The 26456-nt window shown below is 39.6% G+C and overlaps 1 protein-coding gene across 2 annotated transcripts in view; it reads left to right on the top strand.

Annotated features, from left to right (window-relative positions):
• The first annotated feature begins 5478 nt into the window (after positions 1-5478).
• MTHFD2L (methylenetetrahydrofolate dehydrogenase (NADP+ dependent) 2 like) overlaps positions 5479-26456 on the top strand; it is a 77913-nt gene continuing 56935 nt past the window's right edge. The window contains exons 1-3 of one of the 2 annotated variants that reach the window (XM_067557364.1): positions 5479-6389; positions 21107-21291; positions 24077-24199. In XM_067557364.1, coding sequence (XP_067413465.1) covers positions 6265-6389; positions 21107-21291; positions 24077-24199 — 433 coding nt within the window. In that variant the 5' untranslated portion in view covers positions 5479-6264. Of the gene's footprint in view, positions 6390-21106; positions 21292-24076; positions 24200-26456 lie in introns of those variants that run through there. The other variant, XR_010921562.1, reaches the window with a different exon arrangement.

Here is a 26456-nt window from a genome sequence, read left to right as displayed (position 1 = left end):
GAGTGCAGAGGCTGGTGGAGTGCAGAGGCAGATCGCCTTGTGGATGATTATGAACAACCAGATGTCAGGGCTATTAGAGGGGCACAACAGAGGGCCATTAGAATCAGTGAGGCCTTGAGGAACTATTTTGACAGTGAGCACCAACAAGGTGTCTTTGTAAACAGCACTGTGCCATGCTATGACGGCTATCCAACTTGCACTGTGTATCAATGTGAGGTGCAATCACCGTGTGCAAGAGACAAATAATTGTTTATTCTGTACAGAGTATGTCTTTATTAAATAACAATTATTCACAACACAGACAAAAAGCTGGGCTGGAGGGGAAAAAGCAGTGAGGAGCAGGGTGAGCTTTGACAGCTTGGTGTAAATCCAGCTATCATCCTGGAAGTTGTCTGAAGGGGTGAAATTAACAGGTTCTGAGATGGGCAGGGAGTTTGGTAGGGATGTGTGGGTGGCATTTGAGGAGGGCATGGAAAACAGTTCTGTATTGCCTGCAAGGGGAGGCGAACATGCATGAATTTAGTCTGCTATGAATGACTTTAGCAGCTCTGTTTGTTCCTCCATGGCTTTCATCATGTGCTTGTGACCTGCTATCACTCAATCATAGAGTTGGAAGGGACCTCAGGAGGTCATCTAGTCCAACCCCCTGCTCAGACCAGGACTAACCTCAGCTAAATAATCCCAGCGAGGGTTTTGTCAAGCCACAGCTTAAAAACCTCTAAACTTACCACCTCCCTAGGTAACCCATTCCAGTGCTTCACCACCCTCCTAGTGAAAAACTTTTTCCTAATGTCCAACCTAGACCTCCCCAACTGCAACTTGAGACCATTGCTCCTTGTTCTGTCATCTGCCACCACTGAGAACAGCCTAGCTCCATCCTCCCTGGAACCCCCTTTCAGGGAGTTAAAGGCTGCTATCAAATCCCCCCTCATTCTTCTCTTCTGTAGACTGAACAAGCCTAGTTCCTTCAGCCTCTCCTCATAAGTCTTGTGCTCCAGCCCCCTAATCATTTTGTTGCCCTACGCTGGATTCTCTCTAACTTCTCCACATCCTTGTTGTAGTGGGGGGCCCAAAACTGGACACGATACTCCAAATGCAGCCTCACAAATGCCGAATAGAGGGGAATGATTACTTCCCGTGATCTGCTGGCAATGCTCTTACTAATACAGCCCAATAAGCTATTAGCCTTCTTGGCAACGAGGGCACAATGCTGACTCATATCCAGCTTCTTATCCACTGTTACTCCCAGGTCCTTTTCTGCAGAACTGCTGCCTAGCTCGTCGGTCCCCAGTCTGTAGCTGTGAATGGGATTCTTCCATCCTACATGCAGGACTCTGCACTTGTCCTTGTTGAACCTCATCAGATTTCTTTTGGCCCAATCCACCAGGTTGTTTAGGTCCTTCTGTATCCTATCCCTACCTTCTAGGGTATCTACCACTCCCCCCAGCTTAGTGTCATCTGCAAACTTGCTGAGGGTGCAATCTACCCCATCCTCCAGATCACTGATGAAGGTGTTGAACAAAACTGGCCCCAGGACAGACCCCTGGGGCACTTCGCTTGTGACCGGCTGCCAGCTAGACATGGAGCCATTGATCACTACTCGTTGAGCCCTATGCTCTATCCAGTTCTCTATCCATTTTATAGTCCATTCATCCAACCCATACTTCCTTAACTTGCTGATAAGAATACTGTGAGAGACCGTATCAAAAACTTTGCTAAAGTCAAGGTATATCATGTCCACCGCTTTCCCCATATCCACAGAGCCAGTCACCTCTTCATAGAAAGCAATCAGGTTGGTCAGGCATGACCTTTCCTTGGTGAATCCGTGTTGACTGTTCCTGATCACCTTCTTCTCTTCCAAGTGCCTTAAAATGGATTCCTTGAGGACCTGCTCCATGATTTTTCCAGGGATTGACGTAAGGCTGACCGGTCTGTAGTTCCCCGGCTCCTCTTTCCTCCCTTTCTTGAAGATGGGCACTATATTTGCTTTTTTCCAGTCATCAGGGACCTCCCCCAATTGTCATGAGCTTTCAAAGAAAATAGCCAATGGTTCTGAAATCACATCAGCCAACTCCCTCAGCACCCTCCGGTGCATTGCATCCGGCCCCATGGACTTGTGTATGTCCAATCTTTCTAAACAGTCTTGGTCCTGGTTTTCCCTCCTCTCCTGCCTATCAATTGTCTGATTTTCGGACACAGTGTGTCTCCAAGCCCTTTTTTTTCCATCTCAGACGACTGGAGGAACTCTTGGAACATCTCCTTTGCTTCTCCTTGGTCGTTTTCTTATCCTCCATAGGCGCTCAAGCATGTGTGTGTAGGGATTTCCCCTCAAGGGCACATCTGTAGAAGCACAATAAACAATGAACAGCAGCATTGTTGTCAGAGCAATAACAACATTGATGCATTACTGTAAAATACACTTTTCTCACTGTCCCCTGGCAAGTGCACAGCTTGATGATCATGGTGAGTTGTACCTGGGAGGAAGAGGGCACTCAAGCTGGGGAAAAGGTTCTGGGCAGTTGTTTGGGGTACTGATGTAGGGATGCAGGTGTAGAGAGGGACAAAATTTCAAATTGTGCCACCATTTTCCACAGGCGGGGGCCATAGAAGCCAATATCTCACTCCTCAGAGTGAGCAGGGATGCTAGAGTGCATCTCCTCCATGCGAGCAGCTTCAAACTGGGTCCCTATGCTGCTCATCTGTGTGCCGTTTTGGTCCTTGCACAAGTGATTGCCGATTGGCATGGGAAAGTTTCCTACAATGGGGGAGGGAAGAAAGAAAGCAGCTCTGCTGAGGACTCTCCAGCAGATTGGCGAGTACCTCCAGGAAAGTTTCCTGGAGATCTCGCTGGAGGATTCCTGTGAAATCTCGGTATGCATTAATGCTTTTCTGCCGCACTGCCTAGCTGAACAGGGGAATGGGATGCACATGCAAACACAACTACTCTTGTGCATTTCTATCCCTTCAACCAGCTGTATAATGCAACAAAGGACAGCTGTACCTCATGTAACCAAGCAGCATCAGCTCAAAAAATCACGTACCCAAACTCCCCTCTCCTGCAGCCCGCACACAAGAGCTGTAGGGCTGGGACTGGCTTGATGCCTCCTGAGCAGAGAAGAGGTCCTGGCTCCCCATGTCAGCAAATGACTTGATCTCTGCTCCGCATCGTCCTCTAACTCGACCTCCTCACCCACAACTTCTTCATCGGGGCTGACTCGTTTCCGCTGCCTCTGGGCCCACAGGGGTATCCATAGGTCTCTGGGCAATGGAGGTGGGGTTGCCACTGAGGATGGCTTCTAGCTCCTTATAGAAGCAGCAGGTCTTTGGTGACGGTTTGACTCCCTAACCTTTTGGTACCCCTGCCGCAGCCCCTTGATTTTCACACGGCACTGCAGCGTGTCCTGGTCATAGCCCCTCTCCGCCATCGAACAAGAAATCTGACCGTATGTGTCATAGTTCCTTCAACTGAAGTGGATCTGGAACTGCACAGCCTCCTCTCCCCAAATGCCGATCAGATCCAGAAGTTCCTGTGTGCTCCAAGCAGGAGAGCGTTTGGTGCATGGAGCCGCCATGGTCAGCTAGGAAGATGATATGTGAACTCTCCATGCCAACCAAGCAAGAAGTGGAATTTCAAAAATTCCTGGGATATTAAAGGGGGAGGGGTGCATGGCTGCAGGGCAGCAGAGTTCAAACTGATTGCCAAAGCAGTCATGATGGGCATTGTGGGACACTTCCTGGAGGCCATTTACCACGACATAACCAAGTGTGGTGTCTATAATGATGCTTTGTTGCTAAAAGTTTGGTGCAAAAAGCTCTATGCCTTTCGTCAAGGTGGTTTTATTTTGTTGCAAAATCAGGGGAGTTGGGTAAGCGGGAGAGGGGCGGGGGGGTGATTGCAGTGTGCACACCAGCACTGTTTTGGCACAAAAAGCTGACTTTGGTCAACAAAAATCTCTAGTGTAGATCAGGCCACACACACAAATCAGAAGTAGGATTTAAAAGCTCCTTTCAAGACAAAAAAAGAGCAACATTTGAGAGCTGCAACAAACAGAGTAGTCATCAGACAAAGTTTGCACTGGGAAGACAATACAAACACAACAGGGAGGAATGACAATAGATATAAATGTTCCTCTGGATGATAAAGCTGATGAGTATTGCTAAGTGAAGTGTACTGAATGTGACTTTGGGTGAAGGCAGGAGAATAAGCCAAAAACATAATTTGAAGTAAGTTACACTGGTTAGATGATAGATTTCCTAATATAACATAACATTCTCACAGTCACATTCAAATATTTATAATCAAAATTTTAGTGCTCTATGGATAAAGGATGTACAATAGTATATTAAAAGCAGCTTCCTAACAACATACTAAAGTTCCATTCAAATAAGTGGTGTACTATAGAACTGGAATGGTCCTTGAGTGTGCATAGATACCAGCTGATTGTACATCTTTCTACACATATTAATAAACCCTGTACTTGCAAAACTGGATAATACGAGTTGTAAGGACCACAAATCAGAAATATATCAACAAATAGTAGAGAAGGAAGGTGGAGACTATGTGGAGTAAAATTTATTTGGTGTGTATGTTTTCTATATACTCAATTTTAAAAGTAAGAATTTAACTTAGAACAGTAAGAAATGCAGAAATAAAAATACCAGGTTTGTGTATATTGAAGACACATTTAAAACTTAAGTGAGTGAGGCACTATGCACTGAGATGCAGCCAAGTGGAATTTCTAAGGACTTGTGTATATACAACCTCAATATGTAAATGGCTATTAGACTCCTTATGTATGTGTGCATTGTACATAAACATGTATTATTAGAGATCATAGTGTGAGAATATACTGCTCTCCCTTCTTGCAATGAGAGGAAATGAAGCCTCTTCCTTGTTTTATGATTTTTAAGGTTATTTCTCGTCAGATTTTAGTAGTGGTGATTCCTGCCTTTATTTAAGATGCTTATTTTTGCGCAAGATCCTGAAACTTGTTCTTTATTCTACAATTTTAAATTTTCTTCCCTTTTTTTATATCCTTGGCTTGCTGCCACTGTTAATTACTGCAGGAGAATTTATGAGCCTGCATAAATTACAAGTTTGCTAACATACAGCATTTTATTAATAGCTGGCAACGTGTATGACATCACTAAGCACAATGGGGCCATTGCATGCTGGAGGCTACTACCCAGCTAGCACTTGTTCTGTCATGTCTGCGATAGAGACAGAAATATCCTCTGCTTTTATTCTGACCCAGCCTGTATATTTCACCTTGTTAAAAGAGTGCATGGCACTGGACTAGATGACATCTTGAGGTACTTTCCAGCCATTCAGTTCTATGATTGCAAGCCTGCTGAGTCTGAATGGTTTGGAGGGAGATGCTCTGGCTTTGGAGGCACGTTTCCCTGTGGGGATGGAAGGTTTTATAGTATATGTCTGTGGAAGACGGTGTTTTGAGCAGTAATTTTGCACCTCCCTCTCATCTGTTGGCCATTCTATGTCTACACTTCAATAATACACCCACGGCAGATCCGTGTCAGCTAACTCGGGCTTGCAAGGTTTTGTCTGGGGGGCTATAAAATTGTAGTGAAGATGTTCAGATGTGGGCTAGCGCCTAGGACCCTCCCCTCTTTTGGGGCCCCAAAGCAGAGCCTGAACCTCTACACCGCAATTTGATAGCCCCCCCCAAGCCAGAGCCAGCTAAGAGGGGCCACCCACAGATATTTCATTGCAGTGTAAGTGTAATCAGTGAGCTCAGCAAGCAGGGGCATGGACAGCCGAAGCACAGCCTGGCTAGTGAGGCGAGGGCTGCCTGTGTAGGGAATGCTTATGGCCCTTTGTGAGCCTCACAAACTTTAAGGCTTTTATCCCCAGGGCACTCAGGGACAGGGAGGTGCCATAGGTCGAGGAGCTGAGGCCCAGCCTCTCAAAGGTACTGAGGTACCCAGCTCCTACTGCTGTTAATGGGAGTGAGGGGCCTAAATACCTTTGAGGATTAAAGCCAACCCGACCTGCCCACGGGCACACCTGGGCTCCAGCCCACTTGCCCCCCTGAGGTGCCCGCAGCTCTCACGGCCCGGCCTGGCTGTGCCCGGCCGTTGACCTTGGGCTCCCGCAGTTTTGCAGTGATACCTAGGCTGGCCGCTCTGCGGCTTCTCCGCCATTGTGCCCGTGCTGGGGCGCAGCGCCTCGGGGGGTGGAAGGGTGGCGGGGGCGGGGCGCTCTCTGTTGCGGGGACTCCATTATTCCGGGGATGCAGAGCGGACATGGCGGCGGCCGCTGGTGTCTCCGCGCTGCGCTCCTCCCTGCTGAGTCTCGGGAGATGGCGACCCCGGCCCGCAGGCGGAGCCGGCTACAGCAGCAGCTGCTCTTCCCCGCGCAGCGCCGCCAGGTACTGGTCCCTCCAGGAGGCGTGGTGGGGACCGGAGAAGGTCAACGGTCGGTCGCCCAGCCCCAACAACTCCCAAACCAACCTCCCGGCTCCCGCCCGGGGACGAAGACTCTTTCCACGGGGCGGCGCGCGCAGGGCCGTTGCTGGGATGTGGTGGTGGGGAAGGTGTCGCGGGGCAGTGCCTCAGGCTGCAGCGGCTCCTCCGCGAGCAGCTCCTGCTGTCGCCCGGCTGCTGCGCGGCACTCTGGCGTGTTGCTCGGCCCCGAGAAGCGCCGCCTCCTGGGCGAGGAGAAGGGGCTGCCTGGGGGAGTCCCAGGCTGCCCTCCCCAACAGTGGCTGGGGTCAGCGGGCCGGCGGTTTAACGGCTGGAATTCGAGACCCTAACGGCTTCTCTGCGAACGTTCGGGGCTCGGTGGGCAGCGCGCGCGCGGCGGGGCTCGCTCGCTCACCCGGGGCAGCTCCCGCCTCAGGGTCCCATTTGGCTTCTTCCGCACGTGTGCGCCGCAGGAGCCAGCGGCTCCCCATTGGCTTCGCTCGGCCATGATTCAGCCCCTGTGGGCGGGCTCGGGGCAAGGCGTGACCACGTGGTCTGTGGTGTGACGCTGGGCAGCGCAACTAGATGCCTAGCTCCCATGGTTGGGTGTCGAAATGGATTGTTAGGCGCCTGTGCCGCCCTCCAGACAGGTCCTAGGTACCTGCCGGTGGGGCTCTTTCGCACCCTAGGCAGAGCCAGTGCGGAAAGCCAAGCCTCCCTGTGCAAAAATCCTTATTAGCCAGACCTGGAGAATCCTGAGATTTGGCCTGAAAATCATGAGACTTTCTTTCCAAAATAATGCAAGTCTGTCTGTTTGCCTTCTGGTTTCTGCACCTCAAGAATTCCCCCATGGCTCCTTTTCTAGCTTTGCTCTGCCACTCCGGAGGCCACTTGCTTTTTTCCCAGTGAAAACTGAGATTGGGTGTGTGTTCCTCTGACTCCAGCAGCTGGGGCTTGAAGCAAAACTACAAATGTTGCCAGATTCACAATGAAATCATAAGTTGTCAGTGTTCCCAAGTCAGAACTAAAATATAGGAGTTGGGCAAGCATCTGTATTTGGCAATTGAGCTCCCTGACTGATCTCTCCATAGAGTCTCTGGGTATGTCTGTGCTATGGGGACTATATTGGCATAGCAACTTCACTGTAGCTGTGCTGGCATAACCCTGTTGTGTAGACACAGCCTACAGTGATGGAAGAGTTATTTCCATTGGTATAGGAACAGCAGAAGCGTTTTCCTGTTGACCTAACTGCATCTAAACAACTGATTAGATTGGCCTAGCTACTACTCCAGTCAGCAGTGTGGGTTTTTCATATCCCTGACTAACGTAGCCTGTTGATCTAAATTTTAAATGTAAACCAGTGTCACAAGCTGTTCAGACAGATTGAATGAAGGAGAGAGAATTGCAAAATATTTACTCTGAAAATGGAATTTTAATGGATTTATTGAAACATACAATCTTTAATGCCCAGAAGCAGACACTGTAAATGTGCCTGGAACCTTAATCGCCCATGTGGGAGGGGTAATTGGAAATTGATTTGTATTTTTAAAAGGTTTTATTTGACCAAGAGCCACTTCTAGCTACCATTTATTCTGGGTCAAGAATTATTACTGTGTTAATAACCCACAATCTAATATTTTCTCTTTGATAAAGTGTTCCTCTTTATACAAAGACAATGTAATATTGTGTCACTTGTTTGTCCTTTTGTATGGGATTTGAAAAAAGAAATGAAAGATATTGTAGTTGGATGCCTTGTGTTTTAGGATCATTTATTCAGGAACATCTTACAAAAAGGACGAAGTTTTTTTTGTGGGAAGTATGTTTAATATATCACAGCAATGAACAAAAAATCTTGTCAAGTTTCCCATCTCGACTGTGTCGTACATAATTAAACATGCTCACGTGTTGGTTTGCTCATTTAGCCCATAACTACTCTTGGTACCACAGTATGACAACTTTTTGCTCTTGTTGGATGTGGAAGAGGGGATTTTGATCAGTTTAATACCAGGGACCCTTTTTTATCTAAAGAGCCTGTTCTACGATAAATATTAGTAACACTGGCCTTTAAGTACATCATATGAAAAATATCCTACATGGAAGCAATACTATTTGCTCTTCACTAATTCTAAAATGAAACAATCTGCCAGCACTACTGAGACAACATTAAGTAAATGTCCACCCAAATATCTCTTCTTTCATTGCTCTGGAAAAAGTGGAGAGAACTGATCCCATTGTTCTGAGATGGATGTCTAACAACATTGCCTTTTTATATGACTAGCTTTTTGGATGTGTGGTGCTTTTTGCTGTTATCCTTTTTCAGATCTGCCCAAAAATAATTGCTCCAGTAATAATGAATTCAACAAATCACATAGTTCTAAGTATATTGATCTTAGGGGCATTGGCATATCAGGGATTCAAATGGACAGGATGTAATGGGATCTCCTGTGTTGTAGTATTTCTATAACCCTCTGAAATTGATGCTGGGCAACTCTATCTTTGTTATACTTTGCCAGTTACTGCATTTATTAAGAAGAAACATTCACTGTATATACTATAGTGCTGTAAGTCTATACAAGCTTTACAAACATAAGAGGACATTATTTCACTGTTGGGTTTTCTCAGAGCTCAGTCATTGAAGCTTTGTCTATATGGGGGAGAGGGGGGATTGTGATGTAACCTAAGATGTGAGTTTAAACTGACAGTTAAACCAGTATAACCGCCATGTGTAGACACTCTTTTTCTGGTGTGAGTGCCTTTTTTGGATTAATTTTATGTTGCTTGAGAATGAGTTTAAGCTAAACTGAAAAAAATCTACTCTTATACTGGAATAAAAACATCCACACAGGGAGGTGTTACACTGGTAAAACTATATTAAATATAGTTAGTTGAACTTTCCCATGTAGACAAGTCCTTAGAAAAAGGTTTGTCTTCAACCAGTTACTTTCATTGACTTGTTCAGTGCACAGAAGTGCAGTCTCATGGGTTTTTTCCTGAAGTACTGATATTTTATTTCTTAACTTAGTAATTTAAGTACTAATACTAGTTTTGTCTTATTTGGAGTAAGTTGTCTAGATTTTGACCTCTGTAGGCAAGTAGGGAAAAAGGTTTAAGTTGGATTTTTTTATGCTTACAAAATAGTTGAAATCCCCTTCCTTGATGAAAAGTCATATAAACTGTTCTCATCAATATCATAACTCACAGCAGAAGGAAAGTAGTTTGAGATATCAAGGTGCCAGAGGGAGAAATGACAAAATATTGGAATTTTCAATTTGTTTTTCTTTTAAACTATACCTTCTGGACAGTCAGAATCAATTATGATGAAATGGGCAATTGAGATAATGTACAGGGATTTTCCAGTCCAAATGCAAAAGTGACAGTATTTGCTGACTGTTATAAATGAGTGTTCAAATAGTTGCCTCAGTTATATAGGGAATCCCTGGATAGTTGGCTTTCTTCAGAAGAATAAATGAGAGATGTTTCATGCAAAACAATCATCCTATTTGAATTCAGAAAATCTCAAGTTTTTTAGTAGCAGTCTATGCTTGTTTTACTTTAGAGAATTAGTCTCCCAGATTTTTTTTTTTTTAAATTAGGAGATGAATTCATTTGGATTGTTTTTGTATTAGGCCAACTAATACAGGAGTGAGAGTGCAGTATGTGTTACTACTTAAGTACATCTTCCATAGTGTATTTGTCACCAACTCCTTTAAAGTATGCTGAGACTCCTTTTACCATTAATAGCAGTTACATAGTTTGAGAATGTACTCTATAAGATTCTATGGATAGCTATGGAGCAAATAAATGGTGGGAAACTTCATATTTTAGATGAAAAATAGCAGTTACATGATCTTTGCTTTCAATATAACTTGTATTTTACACTTTTTTAGAATGTTTGCTGAAGATGTGAAAGAATATAGTCTTTTCTTAAAGAGAGAAATGCACAAGATAGAAAATATTTACTTTGGAAGGAGTATATTTTTGCCTAAATATTAAATGGTGGCATTGTCTTCTGAGTTTTATATCCATATGGACGCCTGGGAGCTCATTTGCAGTTTCTGCCCATACTGCTGTAGTCCCAAATAATCACTTTCAGCAAGTTGGAAGATATCAGAAGCAATAGTAAAAATGTGAAGTTTCAATATGGTGAAAAAATTCTCATAATAAGTGTTTCCAGAATGTTATAGTGATAAAAGTAATGTATTTATTAATATAACATAATTCATGCAAAACAGTGCCATGAAGAATTAGAATCAGGTTGTGAATGGTGTGATGTTGCATTATAGGACACAGCTAGGGAGGATGCAGGACAGTGTGTTTATGCTTATTGGTTTCTCTTTTCTCTTCTAGGACCAGCAGAGAGAAGGGATTCCATCTCCCAGAATTCACCACTGTCTGCTTCCCCCCATATGCTCCCCTAGATCTGTTTTTTTTAATCATTAAAGGGACACTGCCAAGTAATATTTTGGAATAATTCTTAATATTAATTTTACACTACATTGTATTTAATTGTACTTAATCTTCGTAGAAGTCTAAACATCTGTTATCTCTGCTGATTTTGGATATTTTTCCTTTATCTTGAATCATCAACAATTTTCATGTTATTTTAATTTTTTTATTGTCATGCCAAAATATCTTCATGTCTCTAGATCAGCATACTCGGTTGATGTTAAGATGGCTTTGGGGAAGTAATGGTTAAATGTTACTCTAGTAGAGAAGGCATACAATGGTGGTTTTAGGAGACTTGGAGAAATATTGCGTCCTCTAAATACATTTCTTGTTTGATCAAGTAATAAACTAAAAAAAATGAATTCAAAGGACTGTACTCATCAGACATCAGTTTAAAATTTGTCAAAATTTTGAATCTAAAAACTTTGACAGTGTCCCTTTTGAAAACCTGTTATAAATGTCTTTATAGTTGAAAATATCAAATTACATTTTGCATTGGTGATTTTTAACTTTTGTATATGTATTTGCATAAGAAATTGGGTGGTGGTTTTGTATTGAACATTATAGATTAATTAGCCACTCCCCCTCAAAAAATCATATTTATCACTGTCACAAAACATTGAGCAATTTATTTTACTAAATCTAATAAGAAAGTAGAAATTAACAACCAGCATTTTTCTTTTAACATGCTTTTCTTTACCACCAAAATCAGCATATTCTCTATATAGATTTTTACTGAAGTTAAAGCCACATGTACAAATCTGACTAATAATATACTTTTCCAAGATGCATTGGGCTTGCACATTAGGCATGGACTTCTAGGGTGAAATTCTGACCCCCCACTCACTGAAGTCAATGGGAGTCCTGCCATCGACTTCAATGGGGCCAAGATTTCACTCCTAATTGTTCTTTTTCATAATGTCCCAAGTCCATATTTGTCAAACAGAGCTTAAATAGAAATACATAATATCAGATAACAGGGTATTGATAAGAAATTTAAATAGAAAAATCTCATTTTAACAGCCGTTATTGGTATTGCACATTATAAAACAATCATACAAATGAAGAATAACTTACCTCTCTACTGCACTGACACTTGACATGCACAAGTCTATTTCTTTTTTAAATGTTGAAATAAATAAATTTATCGATGTTATACCTAAGAAACATCTCCACTGTACATCTGCTATAGTAGTCTCAGGAGTTCTTGTTTGTGTAACTGAGATGTCTCAACACACATGGAAAATATGGCAAATTGTGAAAGTATATTAACATATTCTGTCAATGTGCCTTCTATTTTTCTGAATAAAATATGATAAAGAGAATAAGTGTTTATGAATAGCCCCAAAGCATTTAATATGTTCTTAAAGAATGAATATAATAATGTTTTAAAAGCAGCGTGATAGTCTACGCATAAGTATTCTTTCTTTGTCCTTACCTTGATTTGAAATAATTTAAGCACAAGTGGAAATTGAGCAAAATTTTTGCTGGGTGTTTGGCCGTTTAAGGAAGAAGATGGAGTAGTCTGCAAGAAAAAAGAGGTGGCCTGTGATTATTTTGACAAGACTATACACTTAGTATATATGAAGAGGGGCAAGCCTCCAAATCTAGTTTATTTATTTTTTCTCCTTCTGTGGCATCTTCAGGTTGTGTTCTTTGGAAATACAACTATAGGCATAGCAAACAGTGAACTGCTGCACCGAACACTGATTTGTGCCACAGAACTGTCTACGTTTTGGCTCCTGTTGTGTCACGTCATGTATCTTTGCATCTTGTAACTGGTCCAAAGAATTAGGGAGGCATTTTTAATAGTCTGGGAATAATATGGTAGTTGTGATCTTGGATTTCTGAATGATTAAAACGTTGTTTGTCTTTGCTCTTCAGGGAATTTGTATTGATGACAGTTGTGTTAAGTTTTTGTAAACGATAGTGTGGCTAAGGCCAAAGAACATACAAAATGCAATATGTTGGGGTAGTTTTAAAACTCTAATGTTAAAGCCATGCAAGCAAACCATTTCAAAACCGGAGAGTGTACCTATGAGCTCAAAGGCCCACCACTATATGGTACAATAACTCCCAGAGTTCTGATAGGCATAGATGGCAGTAAATAAATAAATGCAATAAAAATAAGATGGTTGGGTCCACTGGACCGTGGTAAAGACAAGATGTGAAATCCTGGCCATTTTTAAATCGATGATAAAACTCCCATTGCCTTCAAATGGGGCCAATATTTCACCTGAAGGGTTTGATTCACAATTTCAAAGAGTCTTGAGTGAGTTAAGGGTTCACAATCAGATCCAGAAGGAGTAACCAATAGTACCATCATTGGCAGTTGAGAGTTCTGTCACCCTAAGTAATACAGAAATAACTAAAGTTTAGTGTCCTTTGTGGCAAAGATTAGTAATTAGCAAAATAAAACATATTTTTTTTACATAGCCAGTTTCAAACTGAGAGTTTCTTTTAAAATAGAGAAGCACATCAAACAGAGATGATCTGTTTCTGCAGGAGTACCCAGGGTAAAGTACCTAAAAGTGAGCTGTGTGTAGTGTTGTAGCTCACTTGCATTTTCCGTGTTACAAACAATATTTTAAATAAAATAATGCTATTAGCTGTTACCTATTTAGCTGTGAAATTTACAAAGTTCTATGTCTTTGATAAAGATCAGTTTCACGTCTACAACTGCTAATCAAATAATTTCAGCATCCTTTAAATAATTTGAATTTATTAATTAAAGAATACATGGAAGAACCAATTTAGGGACAGACAGGAATTTTCTATCATTTTAAAATTTAATCCCCTATATGTAAATAATCATAACATATAATGTCCTTTACACCCCAATAAGACACTGGTTTTACAGGTGTCCTTTTACATTTTTTTTTAATCTTGATTAAGGGGCTTTCTGCAATTACATTTGGAGGTTAAAAATTCAAAACACTTGAATAACCTCTAAGGAGGGAAATGTTGTCTGTGTATTTAATGCAGCCTTAAAAGTTCTGCCTGTCAGCTCACCAGGGACATTATATAGATATATATATATATATATATACATACACATACACACACATATATTATATTATATTTATATTATTTTTAGGTCAGACGTAAAATATCATTAGCCTTATCATCTTGGTAAAAGTGAGAGAAAAGATTCAGTGCATGGGTTGTTAAATTTTCTTTAAACATTTTCAAGACTGATTTAATGCATGCTTTTGTTTGTTTTCTACACATGTCCATGTGTTTTTCTTTGGTTGCTGAGTTTAAGCAGACCCATTCAACTTTAGCAATTTTGGCTAGACTGGCAAAACTCTTTATTTTCCTGCTTGTCCAAAATGTATCCATTTACAAAGGGGCCACCCTAAGGATTTTGCAGAGGTTTAGCAGGATTGGGTTGGTTTGTGTTTTAAGGGGTGGTGGTGCATATCTACAATTAACAGGCTCTTTTTACATACTGAGTATGAAAATAGTCTTTAATGCTGCATTTGCCTGAGGCATAATGATTGCTTTACATTGCTTTGCATTTTAAAGTTTATCTTCACAACAAAAAGGGCTGAAACCTTTTCATCTATGCAAAATGAGATATTTTTTAACATTTCTACTTCCCCCATATCATGGGGGTCTGCAGTGGCATGCTCCTTTGTGCTATAAAGGCCATTTTCACAAACAATAAGATCTCCCTCCCCCCAAAAGCCTTATCTTCAATTTATAGAGGTCTATCAGAGATACGACCCTCACTACTGATCGATTTTATATCTTCTTTGGACTTTTCTCCAGAATTTCTACATATTGTAGAAGTAATATGCCTGAAACTTGGCATGCCATTGCAGGTGGGCCTTGCCATGGCCTTCTACAGAGGTATACATTTGCTTGTTTTGTTTATGTTTATTTACATCTTCTGATGTAGCCTGGAATCCCGTGGACCTTCTGTTAACTGAACAAACTGTGTTCATTTTCAAAGTAGTGCTAACTTGAAGCCTTCCTTTCATTGCCAGTACATTCCACTACTTTATTCTGCATGTTAGAGCTTTGCATTATAATTTTTAATCAATCCATCTCAGCTCTTAAATTTGCTTATATTAAAATCTATCAACTGTTTTATAATTCACTCCCTTAATATGCTTATGTCTTCTTGAAATTTATCCTTGTTACTTACAGCATTAGTGCTATTGTGAATGTCAGTGATTTCAGCAAAATGCATCACTAGGCAGGAACAGCTCTGCATTAGGTTGTTAAAATACATTGAGAAAGCAACATTCTCCTGTGAGCTGTTGCCATTTACAATTACCTCTTGCTTATGCTTGCATATTTTGTTTTATATCAATTATATTTAGAAGGAATAGTTTAGGTACAGGCATATCATGTCTTTTAAGAAATATATATGTTACCTATCAGCCACAATACATTGACATGCAGTTTGTTTTTGACCAAGGTCAATGCACTGTATTGATCTGTTGCATTTTTAATCTGGCACTTCATGCTCTAAAACGTTAGTTTATACCACCAATTTCAGCTTGATGAATGTTAGGGAGTCCTAAATATTTTATTGTATGTAAATTCAGACTTGAATGATGACAGCTGTCTTAGACCTATGTAATGGGACTGGTGGTACTCTTTAAGGAAAAAATCTTGCCCTTTGACGTATTAGAAGGCAGTTTATGTAAGATTAAGAAAGTTAATCTTTGATAATACAGTTACAGTGAAAACTAGGAGAATAACATGATTTCACTTATATACAGTATGATAAAATGTTTTAAAGAGCAGATTAAATACGTATAGAATTGCCAAACACAAGTAACTATAAATCCTTAATTAGCATAAGTACAGAAAAAGAGAGATCAGTGCCAAAGAATTGTAATAGCCAAAGCATATAACATGCAAGATGAGAGAGAGCCATGTGAAGGATAAATAATGACATATATATAACTGAGAAGCATGAAATTATATGTGTCTCCTATCTCTTGTATCATAGTTAAGGAAGGATAGAGTTTCCCAATACAAAATATTGTGGGAGAAAATGGCTAAAACCAGCTCTTGAATGAAAAGAAAAGAACACCAGCTGCATGTTAGTGGTTCCATTTGAACTGATACATATTTATTGTTTGATTAGCTTTGCTGTGGAACAAGTGGAGTTTGTTCTCAGCAGGCTGTTTATACCGAACACTATGACCTTTCTAAGAACGCCTCCTGTGCTGGTTGGTAGTATTAATTGGTAGTTGCTAGAAAAAATACTTTCTAAACAAAGTTTTTCTTGTTACTCACATGTAATTCACTTATTCTAAGTTGAACTCAGTTCAAAGCAGGGCTTTGTCTCTTGCATAGTGTGTGAATGTGTGTATGTATAGTCACAAAACCATATTTCCCTTTCAGAAGAAGGATACAAGGTGTGTGAATGGGAGGGGTATTGCTCATAATCACGCTTCCCTTCTAGAAAAGCGGGAGCAAGCTTTCTATAGGGTTCTGCTCCTTTTGCTGCGGGTATGTGGACCACCAGCAGTTATCCTAATGAAGATGCTGTGTGTAAGACTAGACCACTGGTATTCTCCACTGTGCAGTTCTGTGTTTTGGAGTAAGAGTAGACATGTCCACTGGTGTGGCACTTCATGTGTATCTTGTAAATCTTACTTTCAGAGGCTTAAATGTTACCTATAAAAATGCAGTCAGACATAACAGACATAATTTATTATGCAAAGATCTACTATTCCTGTCCAGAAACAATATTATTTATCTTTTATTTACAATATATTTATCTTGCTTGGCTTCCTTGGAATGTGTGAAAAGGCAAGGATTTGAAATAGTTGAGATAAACATATAATGACTTCAGAGGAAGTAGAGTCAAAGTAGGGTCACATTGTAGACAGGCAGTGTTAGAGCAGAGCTAATACACACATTTACCAACATCAGACAGGTGAGACTGAGAGTCCAGAGTCAGTGAAAACAGGGGGAGTACAGACAGGAGAGTCAAATGGGAGATCTGGATGGAGAAGATGGAATTGCCTGAGGATGCTCTTGTCCAAGTGAATGACTTCCATTTTCAAACAATTAGGGATGTTGGGAGTAAGCTGTAAACTCAGTTTGAGACAAGGATAGAAAGTCAACAGAAAGGAGTTAGTAAAGTTGTTGAAATATAAGTTCATTTGAGTATCAGCAGTATAAGAGTGGTAGTTAAGGTTAAAGGTAGTTTTAATAAGACCAAGAGAGAGAATGCTAAAGTTTACTCAAAAACTGCAGCTAGTGAGGAATTCAGCTGTTCATTTGCTTAGCAGTGCTTCTAGCAGGCCACTATTAAGCTGTATTCCATAATCCATGCAGCTATTTTCAAGTACAGTTCAAGGTGTGCTTACTACTTAAAGACCATATCTTTTTAAAAAAGAGGCGTGAATAATGGCAGATTTTAGAGTTTGAGAATTAAAGTTTCTGTAATTTCTGTTGCCCAGAATTGTGGTAAGTTGAATTTTGGAATTCTTTCTTGGAGGTGGTTCCCTAAAGTCGATGCTCTTTTTTTCCAGAGCTACAGTGATTTTACAGTGGCATCCTGACAAGAGTGAAAAAATATAGGCTCTGTTTCTCTGCAGTTCTGTATTTGGTGATTTAGGTTGGCCCCCTGTATGAGTCTGGGGAGACCACAGTTCATTTTTGTTCTGAGGTCCATTCAGACAGCAGCCCACATTAATATTAAAGAGGGTGCACAAGTTTCTGAAATAGTAAAGTAGGGTTGTAAGAAGAAATTGGTTTATGGAGGGGGCAGTTTGATACTTTGCTAAGAAAGCAGACCTGGCCTTATGCAACGTAAGCAAAGATAGAGGTTATAATTTTGGTTTCATTTTTACACATAAAGGTGGTTTTGGATTGATTGGGTCATGCAGAACATCTTGTTCCAAACCAGATAAATGAGTCATGTTTTCTCTTTGATTAAAAATGTTATAGTTTTAAATATTTAAGGACTGCATTGCCTGACACAGCAAAAATGAATCCTCTAATATCTGAAAGTCACACACTTTATCTTTTCTGCGAAAAAGCAACAGACTGGAATATAAGAACAAAAAATTAGTAAGTGCCTGATCTGGATAATATAACCTGCAATCGACTGGCCCAAATGTGAAACACTGTAGCCAAAAAACCCTATATAAGGAAAAGAACAAACTAAGATTACAAGATGTGTAAACAATGTGGGACTGACCTCTCTAGCATTGCTAATACTATCTGTAACCTCAGCTTCATGATCTGACATTTTTAAAAAGGGGAGTGAATAGTTAAAAGAGCATAAACTCTGGAAGCTGAAGTGTAAAAATATAATTAGGAAGGCCAAAAAAGTATTAGAAGAACAGCTAGCCAAAAACACAAAGTAACAGTAACATTTTTTTAAAGTACATCAGAATCAGGAAGCCTGCTAAACAACCAGTGAGGCCACTGGACGATAGACATGCTAAAGAAGCATTCAAGGAAGATAAGGCCATTGCAGAGAAACTACATTATTTTTTTGCATCAGTCTTCATGGCTGAGGATGTGGGAGAGATTCCCAAACTTGAGCCATTCTTTTTAGAAGACAAATCTGAGGAACTGTCCCAGACTGAGGTGTCATTAAAGGAGGTTTTGGAACAAATTGGTGAATTAAACAGTAATGAGTCACCAGGACCAGATAGTATTCACCCAAGAGTTCTGAAGGAACTCAAATGTGCAATTGCAGAACTATTCATTGTGGTATGTAACCTATCATTTAAATCAGCTTTTGTACCAGATGATTGGAGGATAGCTAATGTGACACCAATTTTTTAAAAAGGCTGCATAGGCGATCCTGGCAATTACAAGTCGGTAAACCTAACTTCAGTACCAGTCAAATTAGTTGAAACTATAGTAACAAACAGAATTATCAAACATAGAGATGAACACGATTTGAAGAGACAATATGGCTTTTGTATAGGGAAGTCATCCTTACTAATCTACTAGAGTTCTTTGAGAGGGTCAATTAGCATGTGGACAAGGGTGATCCAGTGGCTATACTGTACTTAGATTTTCAGAAAATCTTTGACAAGGTCCCTCACCAAAGGCTCTTAAGCAAAGTAAGCTATCATGGGATAAGAGGGAAGGTCCTCTACTGGATCAGTAACTGGTTAAAAGATAGGAAACAACGGTTAGGAATAATTGGTCAGTTTTCAGAATGGAAAGAGGTAAATAGTGTCCCCCAGGCATCTGTACTGGGACTAGTGCTATTCAACATATTCATAAATAATCTGGAAAAAAGGGTAAACAGTGATGTGGCAAAATTTGCAGATGATAGAAAACAACTCAAGATAGTTCAGTCCAAAGCAGACTGCAAAGGGTTACAAAGGGATCTCACAAACAGGGTGGCTGGTCAACAAAACAGCAGATGAAATTCAATGTTGATAAATGCAAAGTAATGCACATTGGAAAAATCATCCCAATACGACTATGGGGGGATATGAAAGACACATATATACAAGGTCTATACAATCATGACTGCTTTGGAGAAAAGAAATAAGGAAATGTTATTTACTCCGTCTCATAACACAAGAACTATGGGTCACCAAATGAAATTAATAGGCAGCAGGTTTAAAACGAACAAAAGGAAGTATTTCTTCACACAATGCACAATCAACCTGTGAAACTCTTGATATTGTGAAGACCAAAACTATAACAGGGTTCAAAGAAGAACTATATAAGTTCATGGAAGATAGGTCCATTAGTGGCTATTACCCAGGATGGGCAGGGATGCAAAACCATGCTCTGAAGTTATCCTAGCCTCTGTTTGCCAGAAGCTGGGAATGGGTGACAGGATGGATCACTTGATTACCTGTTCTGTTCATTCCCTGTAATGCACATGGCATTGGCCACTGTCAGAAGACAGGATACTGGGCTACCTGGACCATTGGTCTGATCCAGTATGGCCATTTTTATGTTCTTCTTTCTGATGACTAATTTACTACAAGATAATTGTGGGACAGGCAATTTTGTATCTAAAATGAAGTATTTCTGTTACAATCAGGGACAATTGAATGGCATGGTGGACAAATTTTTAATGTTGCTCTTACTTATAAAATGCAGATCCCAATTTCTTCATGCACTTCTTGAAATCAGTGAGTTCTGACTCTGTAAAATGTACAGGATTGAGTGCTAAAGTTGGGGAGTTGCTGTCTTTATGAACTGTAAATCTTTACTTCATCTTGTCAAGTACTAAACCCTCCTAAGAGAGAACTAAGTTATTTTAAAAAATGTTGTTCATAGTTATAGAAGAAGTCTGACCTCTAGTAGTTGTGTGTGTGAAAGGAAGAGAGGGAAGCTGTGGAATGGTACAAAAGCCCTCAATGTTTCTTTGGTCTGTATCCCTAACAAAATACAACTTTCTGGCTACTAACAATGCAGTGTTTAGAACCCACTTACTCTGCTTCTAATTCTTACTTATTTAGGAGAGAGTTTAGGACTATCTTATCCAACTGCTCTATGGCATAGCTTTATTTTTTTTATTCTTATTCTTATTTTGCATCAACAATGTTTACCTTTATAAATCTAGAGAAACTCTGGGAATCAATTGTTCTTATATATGGAGCAGTCCCAGCCCCTGTCAGATTTCAGTTCCCTGAGTTCCTTCATCCTATGAAACAATATCCCCTTTTTTATCTGGATTGAGCTTCAACCAGCTTGTTCTCACACAAAGCTTTATCTTAAGTAGGCCCTGGGAAAGCGAAAAAATGGTACCACATAGATCTGATAAAAGGGATTATAATATAAATAATGGGACAATTATAACTTTGAATTAAATATGGGGCAAGACTATCCCCTACTGTGAGAGGGGGGAAAAAAGCCATAGGAAGGTTTTAAGGAACGATACCTCCAGCCAGATTCCCTTGGATTTTATCCTCAGACTCTGCCCCCAATCCCATGGATTTGTGGGGTTTAACTTGATGATGCAGCCAGCTGTGTGATGTAGCAAAGTGGGACAACAATGCCACACAGGTTGCTGAGCTACTCTTCTGGATGTGCAGGGATGCTCTGGATGTGGGACCTTCCAGCTCCTTATGGTTTAGAAAGCATCTGGCATGCCACACTGTAACTTCATACTATTATTCATATATCATTCAAACAGTAGGTTGATATCTATTGGCCCCAACATTTGTAAATATACAGTACAGCAGATCTGAATATTTTAAATATTTTGATTATGAAATTTTTTACTTAAGATGGTAAGTTTTTAATGTTTGAATTCGTATCTTTGCTTTTATAGTGACGAAGCAACCATTATCTCAGGGACTCAGCTTGCTAAACAAATCTATAAGGAAGTCCAGAGGGATGTAGAAGCATGGATGTCCCTTGGGAACAAGAGACCTCATCTCTCTGTCATTTTAGTAGGAGACAACCCAGCCAGTCATACATATGTAAGAAATAAGATAAAGGCAGCTGCTGCTGTAGGTATGTGACGTATAAGAACAAATGTCTGCATATTAAGCACAAAATTGTGTTCTTGTTCAATATGTCCAATATCTTGGTTTCATTTTGCATCATTTCATTTTTGAATACCCATAATTTACATACTGTAGACAGTATTGTATTGTCATACTGCAGGAATACAGTCAAAAGACAAAGAACTATTTTCATATTATATTAATATTAGGCATGTGTGTGGTGTTGGCCTTCAAGGAAGTAATTTTCTACACTTTAAATGTTTTTGAATGAATTATTTGCATGCATTTGCTCAGAGATCAGAAACTAAGGGAAAGCATAGGGCAGAAATGCTTATGGCTTCTCAAATCTTTGTACGGTGCTTTATGGCAATACCCCATAGTTGCTTGTCCTGGAAAGACAGATAATTAAGGATAGTCAAATGGAAGTCAGTCCAGTTTTTGGTCCTCCCCACAAACTACCCCAGGATAATTTATTTTAAACTTTTTATTTAAATGTAAAAGATTAATTCAGTTTGGAAAGGTAGTCTTTCTGTATTAATAGATAAAGATTAATCCCTACAAACAAGTTCCGATACCCTAGAATTGGAGGGAACTGAGCTTATGAATTGAGATGGCTCAAAAGAAGTAGCTATATTTTGTAGGAAAATTTTGTATAATAATATCATGATGGCAGGCATTGTATAAAGTTATAGCCACAGTACCTTGTGGAATTCCTTTTGCTACTGAATAACTTTTTTCTGGATTCATAAATAAAAGTAACCGTGTCACACCTCTAAATACGAAAAGCAACAGTCTTAGCACTAAGAATAGCCAATGACAAGTGTAAATAGCTCATAGATTCTCCAGTCTAGTGCCCATTCAATAGACCACATTTCCTCACTACTACTCCCTATAACTCATCTAACTCTTTTGCACTATCAAAATTCTAAAAAGCTTCTGCTTATGATTCCATCTCAGAGGCTGATTACTTCTCAATGGGATCCACAATGCTAAAGGCCTAGATTCAGTTCTGCAAATGTAAGTTCTAAGCATGGTCAATTCTAATTCACTTCTGAAAATCAGGCCACTTATTTATGTGATTAAATAAGGATTGAGTTGCCTAACTTTAGATACCTAGTTTTTAAAATGTGTGCTTTTACCTATGCTATCTTTCTGAAATCAATTCCCTTTAATAGCTTTTCTCAAGTATCATTTATAGCAATAATATCTCTGGCTAGAATTAAGTTGCCCAAACTTCCTGATGAATACTTCTTTCAATATTCTTTAGAGTGGGCTCAGGATTCTTGCCTAAAGAGGATACCTATTTTCGTAAGACAAAGCACATTCTTTATTTGGTTCAAATATCATTAAAAGAATAAGAAATTACATGATAACCACAAAGAACTTTACAAAAAATCACATCTTTTGTCATCTTTAAGCAAAAATAAAGCATATAAGATCATCTAGTCTGTCTTTCTGCAAAATGAGAGGGGTGGACAGGATCCAGGTCTTCCCTAACAAAATTTTAAAAATAAGTTAAAAATGCTTTTTGAAACCTTCAGTTATGGTCTGACTACAAGAAGTACATCTATATCCTGGCATAAAGGAAACTGCCTTTCCTAGCACATAGATGTAATGGAGCCAGTTGCTCAGCTATAATATTTTCATACTACATAACAGACACACTGCTTCTGCAGAGGCAGAATTTCACCTCATACTTTACACCAGTGTTTTGATCACAGTATAAAGCCAGTAGCAGTGAAGAAAGGATAATAACGAGAAAAATTAATTACATATCTGTAACAGGGCTGACTCTGGGTCCCCACTCCCTAAAAGGGGACAGATAATCCTGTTACAGTCAAAACTGTTGCTTTTTACCCCTATTTTCAGCTCCTTCAGTTTTGACTTTTTCACCCTGCTCAGAGAGGGTTGTGGATTATACTATGGGACAGGATGCGCTGACACCATGGTGAAAAGTGTGGTATAAGAACATAAAAACAGATAGGGTGTGGGTGTTTCTTTTAGGTGTCCTTAATACCTGCTTTAAACAAAAATCCTTGCCTTATACTTTATTCCCTGTAATAACGAAAAGAATGAATTAGCCCATTAACAATCAGCTGGTTTTATATATTTTTAGATTAAACTGTGTCGTTTTGATGCATGGGTTTTATATTAAGTTGAAAACAAAACAAAAAAATTGAGCTGCTCAGGAGTTTCATATGATATTGCAAAATCTTTATTTTCCCCCTATAATTTTATTATTTCAGTTCATAGGGGAGATGGAGAACTTGGAATATAAAACAAAATTCAAATGCTGTTATATTGTCTCCTTTATAGAAGAATTACTCTTATATTATAAATGTTTCCTCTAAGATCCTGAAGAAAAATATATTTAATAATGACTACATTGGAAGAAATATGCAGCCCTCTTGAATTAACACCACAGTTTAAATGGAAATCTAAATCACTTTGATATCAACACAATACAATTCTATGATGTTGCTTGACAAATTATGTGATTAGGATTTTCCAAACATTTATCAATGCGTTTTAATTTTGTTAGACCTACTGACTTAAAACATTTAACTTCCTATTAATTTCTTTGTTAGATTACACATGAATTATATATGCATATTATTAAAGTTAAACAGATTTTGATTAGTGCTCAGTGCTTATCAAAGACAGTCATGGGAGTAGAGTTGGGTGAGTGCTGGGCGTTTTTGAAAATCTTGCCCAAAATGTCTTAGCTCACCTTAGAAAAAGAATCAAATACTTGTACTATGCAAATGACTTTTGTTTTGCTTTTTTATCAGGCATTTGTAGTGAGATAATATTGAAGCCTAAAGACATTTCTCAGGAAGAACTTTTAGATTTGACTGCCAAATTAAATAAGGATTCAAGAGTTAATGGTATATTAGTCCAGCTACCTCTTCCAGGTAAGTAATGCAGTTTTATCATATACTTTACATTTGGACAGTTGTAGGAGAGAAACTGTAAACAATTTGTGTATCCAAGCTGTATCTCATAACAATAAGAAGCTCTTGAGAGGAAATTGCTGATTATAATGAGTTTGTCTGCATGATGCTTACAGCCATTATTTAATACTGACTCCTTATTTTGTCCTATATCTCATGAATCAAACAGTGAAGATTATTTCTTATTGAAGCTGAGGTTTCTTATCAAGCACACAAATTTCAACAGATTTTGGAATTCTGTATAGTTTTCTTCATGTTGTTAAGAGCAAGTGTTTTCCAAAACACAAAGATAGCACTGTTAATATATTTTATTGTTTATTTCTGTCATCTATATTACATGCTATGTGCAGCTATGCAAAACCTCTCACCATTAAAAGGTTCTTCTTTGGATAACTAACGGTTTTTAAAGTACCCCTCTAAAATCAATAATCTCATTTTACCTTACAAAGTGTTTCTGCTTAAGACTTGTAAGAAAGATAGGGTATAAAACAAACCTTAGTTAAGCAACTGATTACCTATACCAAATTTTTAGAGTTTGTTTAATTTTGAAAGAAAAGGACTCAAGCTGAATTTTATTTTTATAGGGTTTTATTAAATATCGGTAATAACAGCAACTAATAGTATAGAGGATATTACAAGTCAAAAATAGCATTGGACTATGATTTGGCTAACAAACTAGAAAATTAGTTGATACACATTTAGGTTTTCAGAATTAAATCGTACAACGACAATAGAAAATAACACTTATACTCAATCACCGTCTAGGGAAGGTGGGTAAGATTGTTTTTGACAGTGTCCCTTACAATAGGCCTCAGTGATGCCCATAGGTTATCTGCTCCAGTATTGATAACACAAGAGAGGAAAAACAATCCAAAGCTAGATCGCAAGACAATTTAGTCAATTATTTACTGGCCAGTTCACCAAGATCTCTATTCCACTGGCTCTATAGTAGTCAACTCTTTTTGCCTACTTTTCCACCAAGTATATTAGCCCCCGGATCTGACTAACACTCCTTACTATCTAACATGCTTCTATATTTCTGTTTGAAGTGTTGTAACCATGTTGGTCCCAGGATAGAGAAGTTGGACCTACAGAAATTAGATCGTCAAAAGAGCTCTGTGTAGCTTGAAAGCTTGTTTCTTTCACTCACAGAAGTTGTCCAATAAAAGATATCACCTCACCCAGTTTGTGTTCTACACTTATGACAGACTGTATAATTTAGAGGTTTCCAAACTGTTTTTTGCTGCACTCCAATTCAGAGATTCAAGTCACATATGCACCCCACTCTTTCTAAGAAACAATAGTTCTGCAGATGCCTGGCATCTGGCAGCCCATTGTGGCTGGGATGACCCACTGTTCCCCAGCACTGTTCCCCTTCCTGAAACACACTCCAGGTGGATGGTACCAACAAGACACAGACAGCTGGGCTATGCTCCTCTTTGTGTCCCCATCCCTGGAATCCCCCAGAATCACTCACAGGCTACTTCTGCGGCAATCCCCATCACACATGCACAAGAGCCTATGTGGGCAGGGAGGAACTACCTCTAAAGAGGGTGCATGAGCATCAGGCTATACAGAAGAGAGTAAGCTGGAATGGGCCCCCCGTAGTTCATGTGCAGGAAGAGGCCATGGCCCCTCATATATCATCCCTCCAACCTGGCACCAGTGACTCAGCAGTGAGAGGAATTCTTATTTTATCAACAATATTTTGAAGAAACAAGAAAAACTTCTTACCCCATTGGGTCCTCATGCCCCCTGATAGTCTCATTACACCTCCAATGGTATAGACTGAGTGCAGTTCAAAAGGCTTTTTCAGTTGGTCTGGTTTCTGTCTACATGCACCTAGAACTTGAAAGTTAGTATGAAACCATTGGCTCTGGGTAGACACATGTACAGTCTTCTACAATCTTAATTAACAACAGTAATTTGTTCAGGTTCAAAGCTACTTTACAACAGTCTTGATTGAAACCTGTTACAAAACAAGGTTGCACACTGTAATGTGTGACAATTTTAAAAGACGTATGCAAGCACGTACATTTCCTTACTAATTCTTGTTTTCCAGCCAGCCCTATGAATACATCCTTTATTACACTAGGCATCCTTTATGGCACTTATTAAATAGATATGGGAAAAAAATCTAAGGCTGTAATGTTTTTTTTTTGTGTTGTGCAACAGGTTCAGACGTGGCTTTTCTTTCGAAACTCTTGATTACTAAGAT

This window comes from Emydura macquarii, unplaced genomic scaffold (assembly GCF_026122565.2).
Source record: "Emydura macquarii macquarii isolate MOO-44397 ecotype Brisbane River unplaced genomic scaffold, CSIRO-AGI_Emac_v2 contig_1790, whole genome shotgun sequence".
Lineage (NCBI taxonomy): Eukaryota > Metazoa > Chordata > Testudines > Chelidae > Emydura > Emydura macquarii.
Note: the sequence above shows the minus strand (reverse complement) of the source record. Positions and strands in the feature narration are given on the sequence as shown.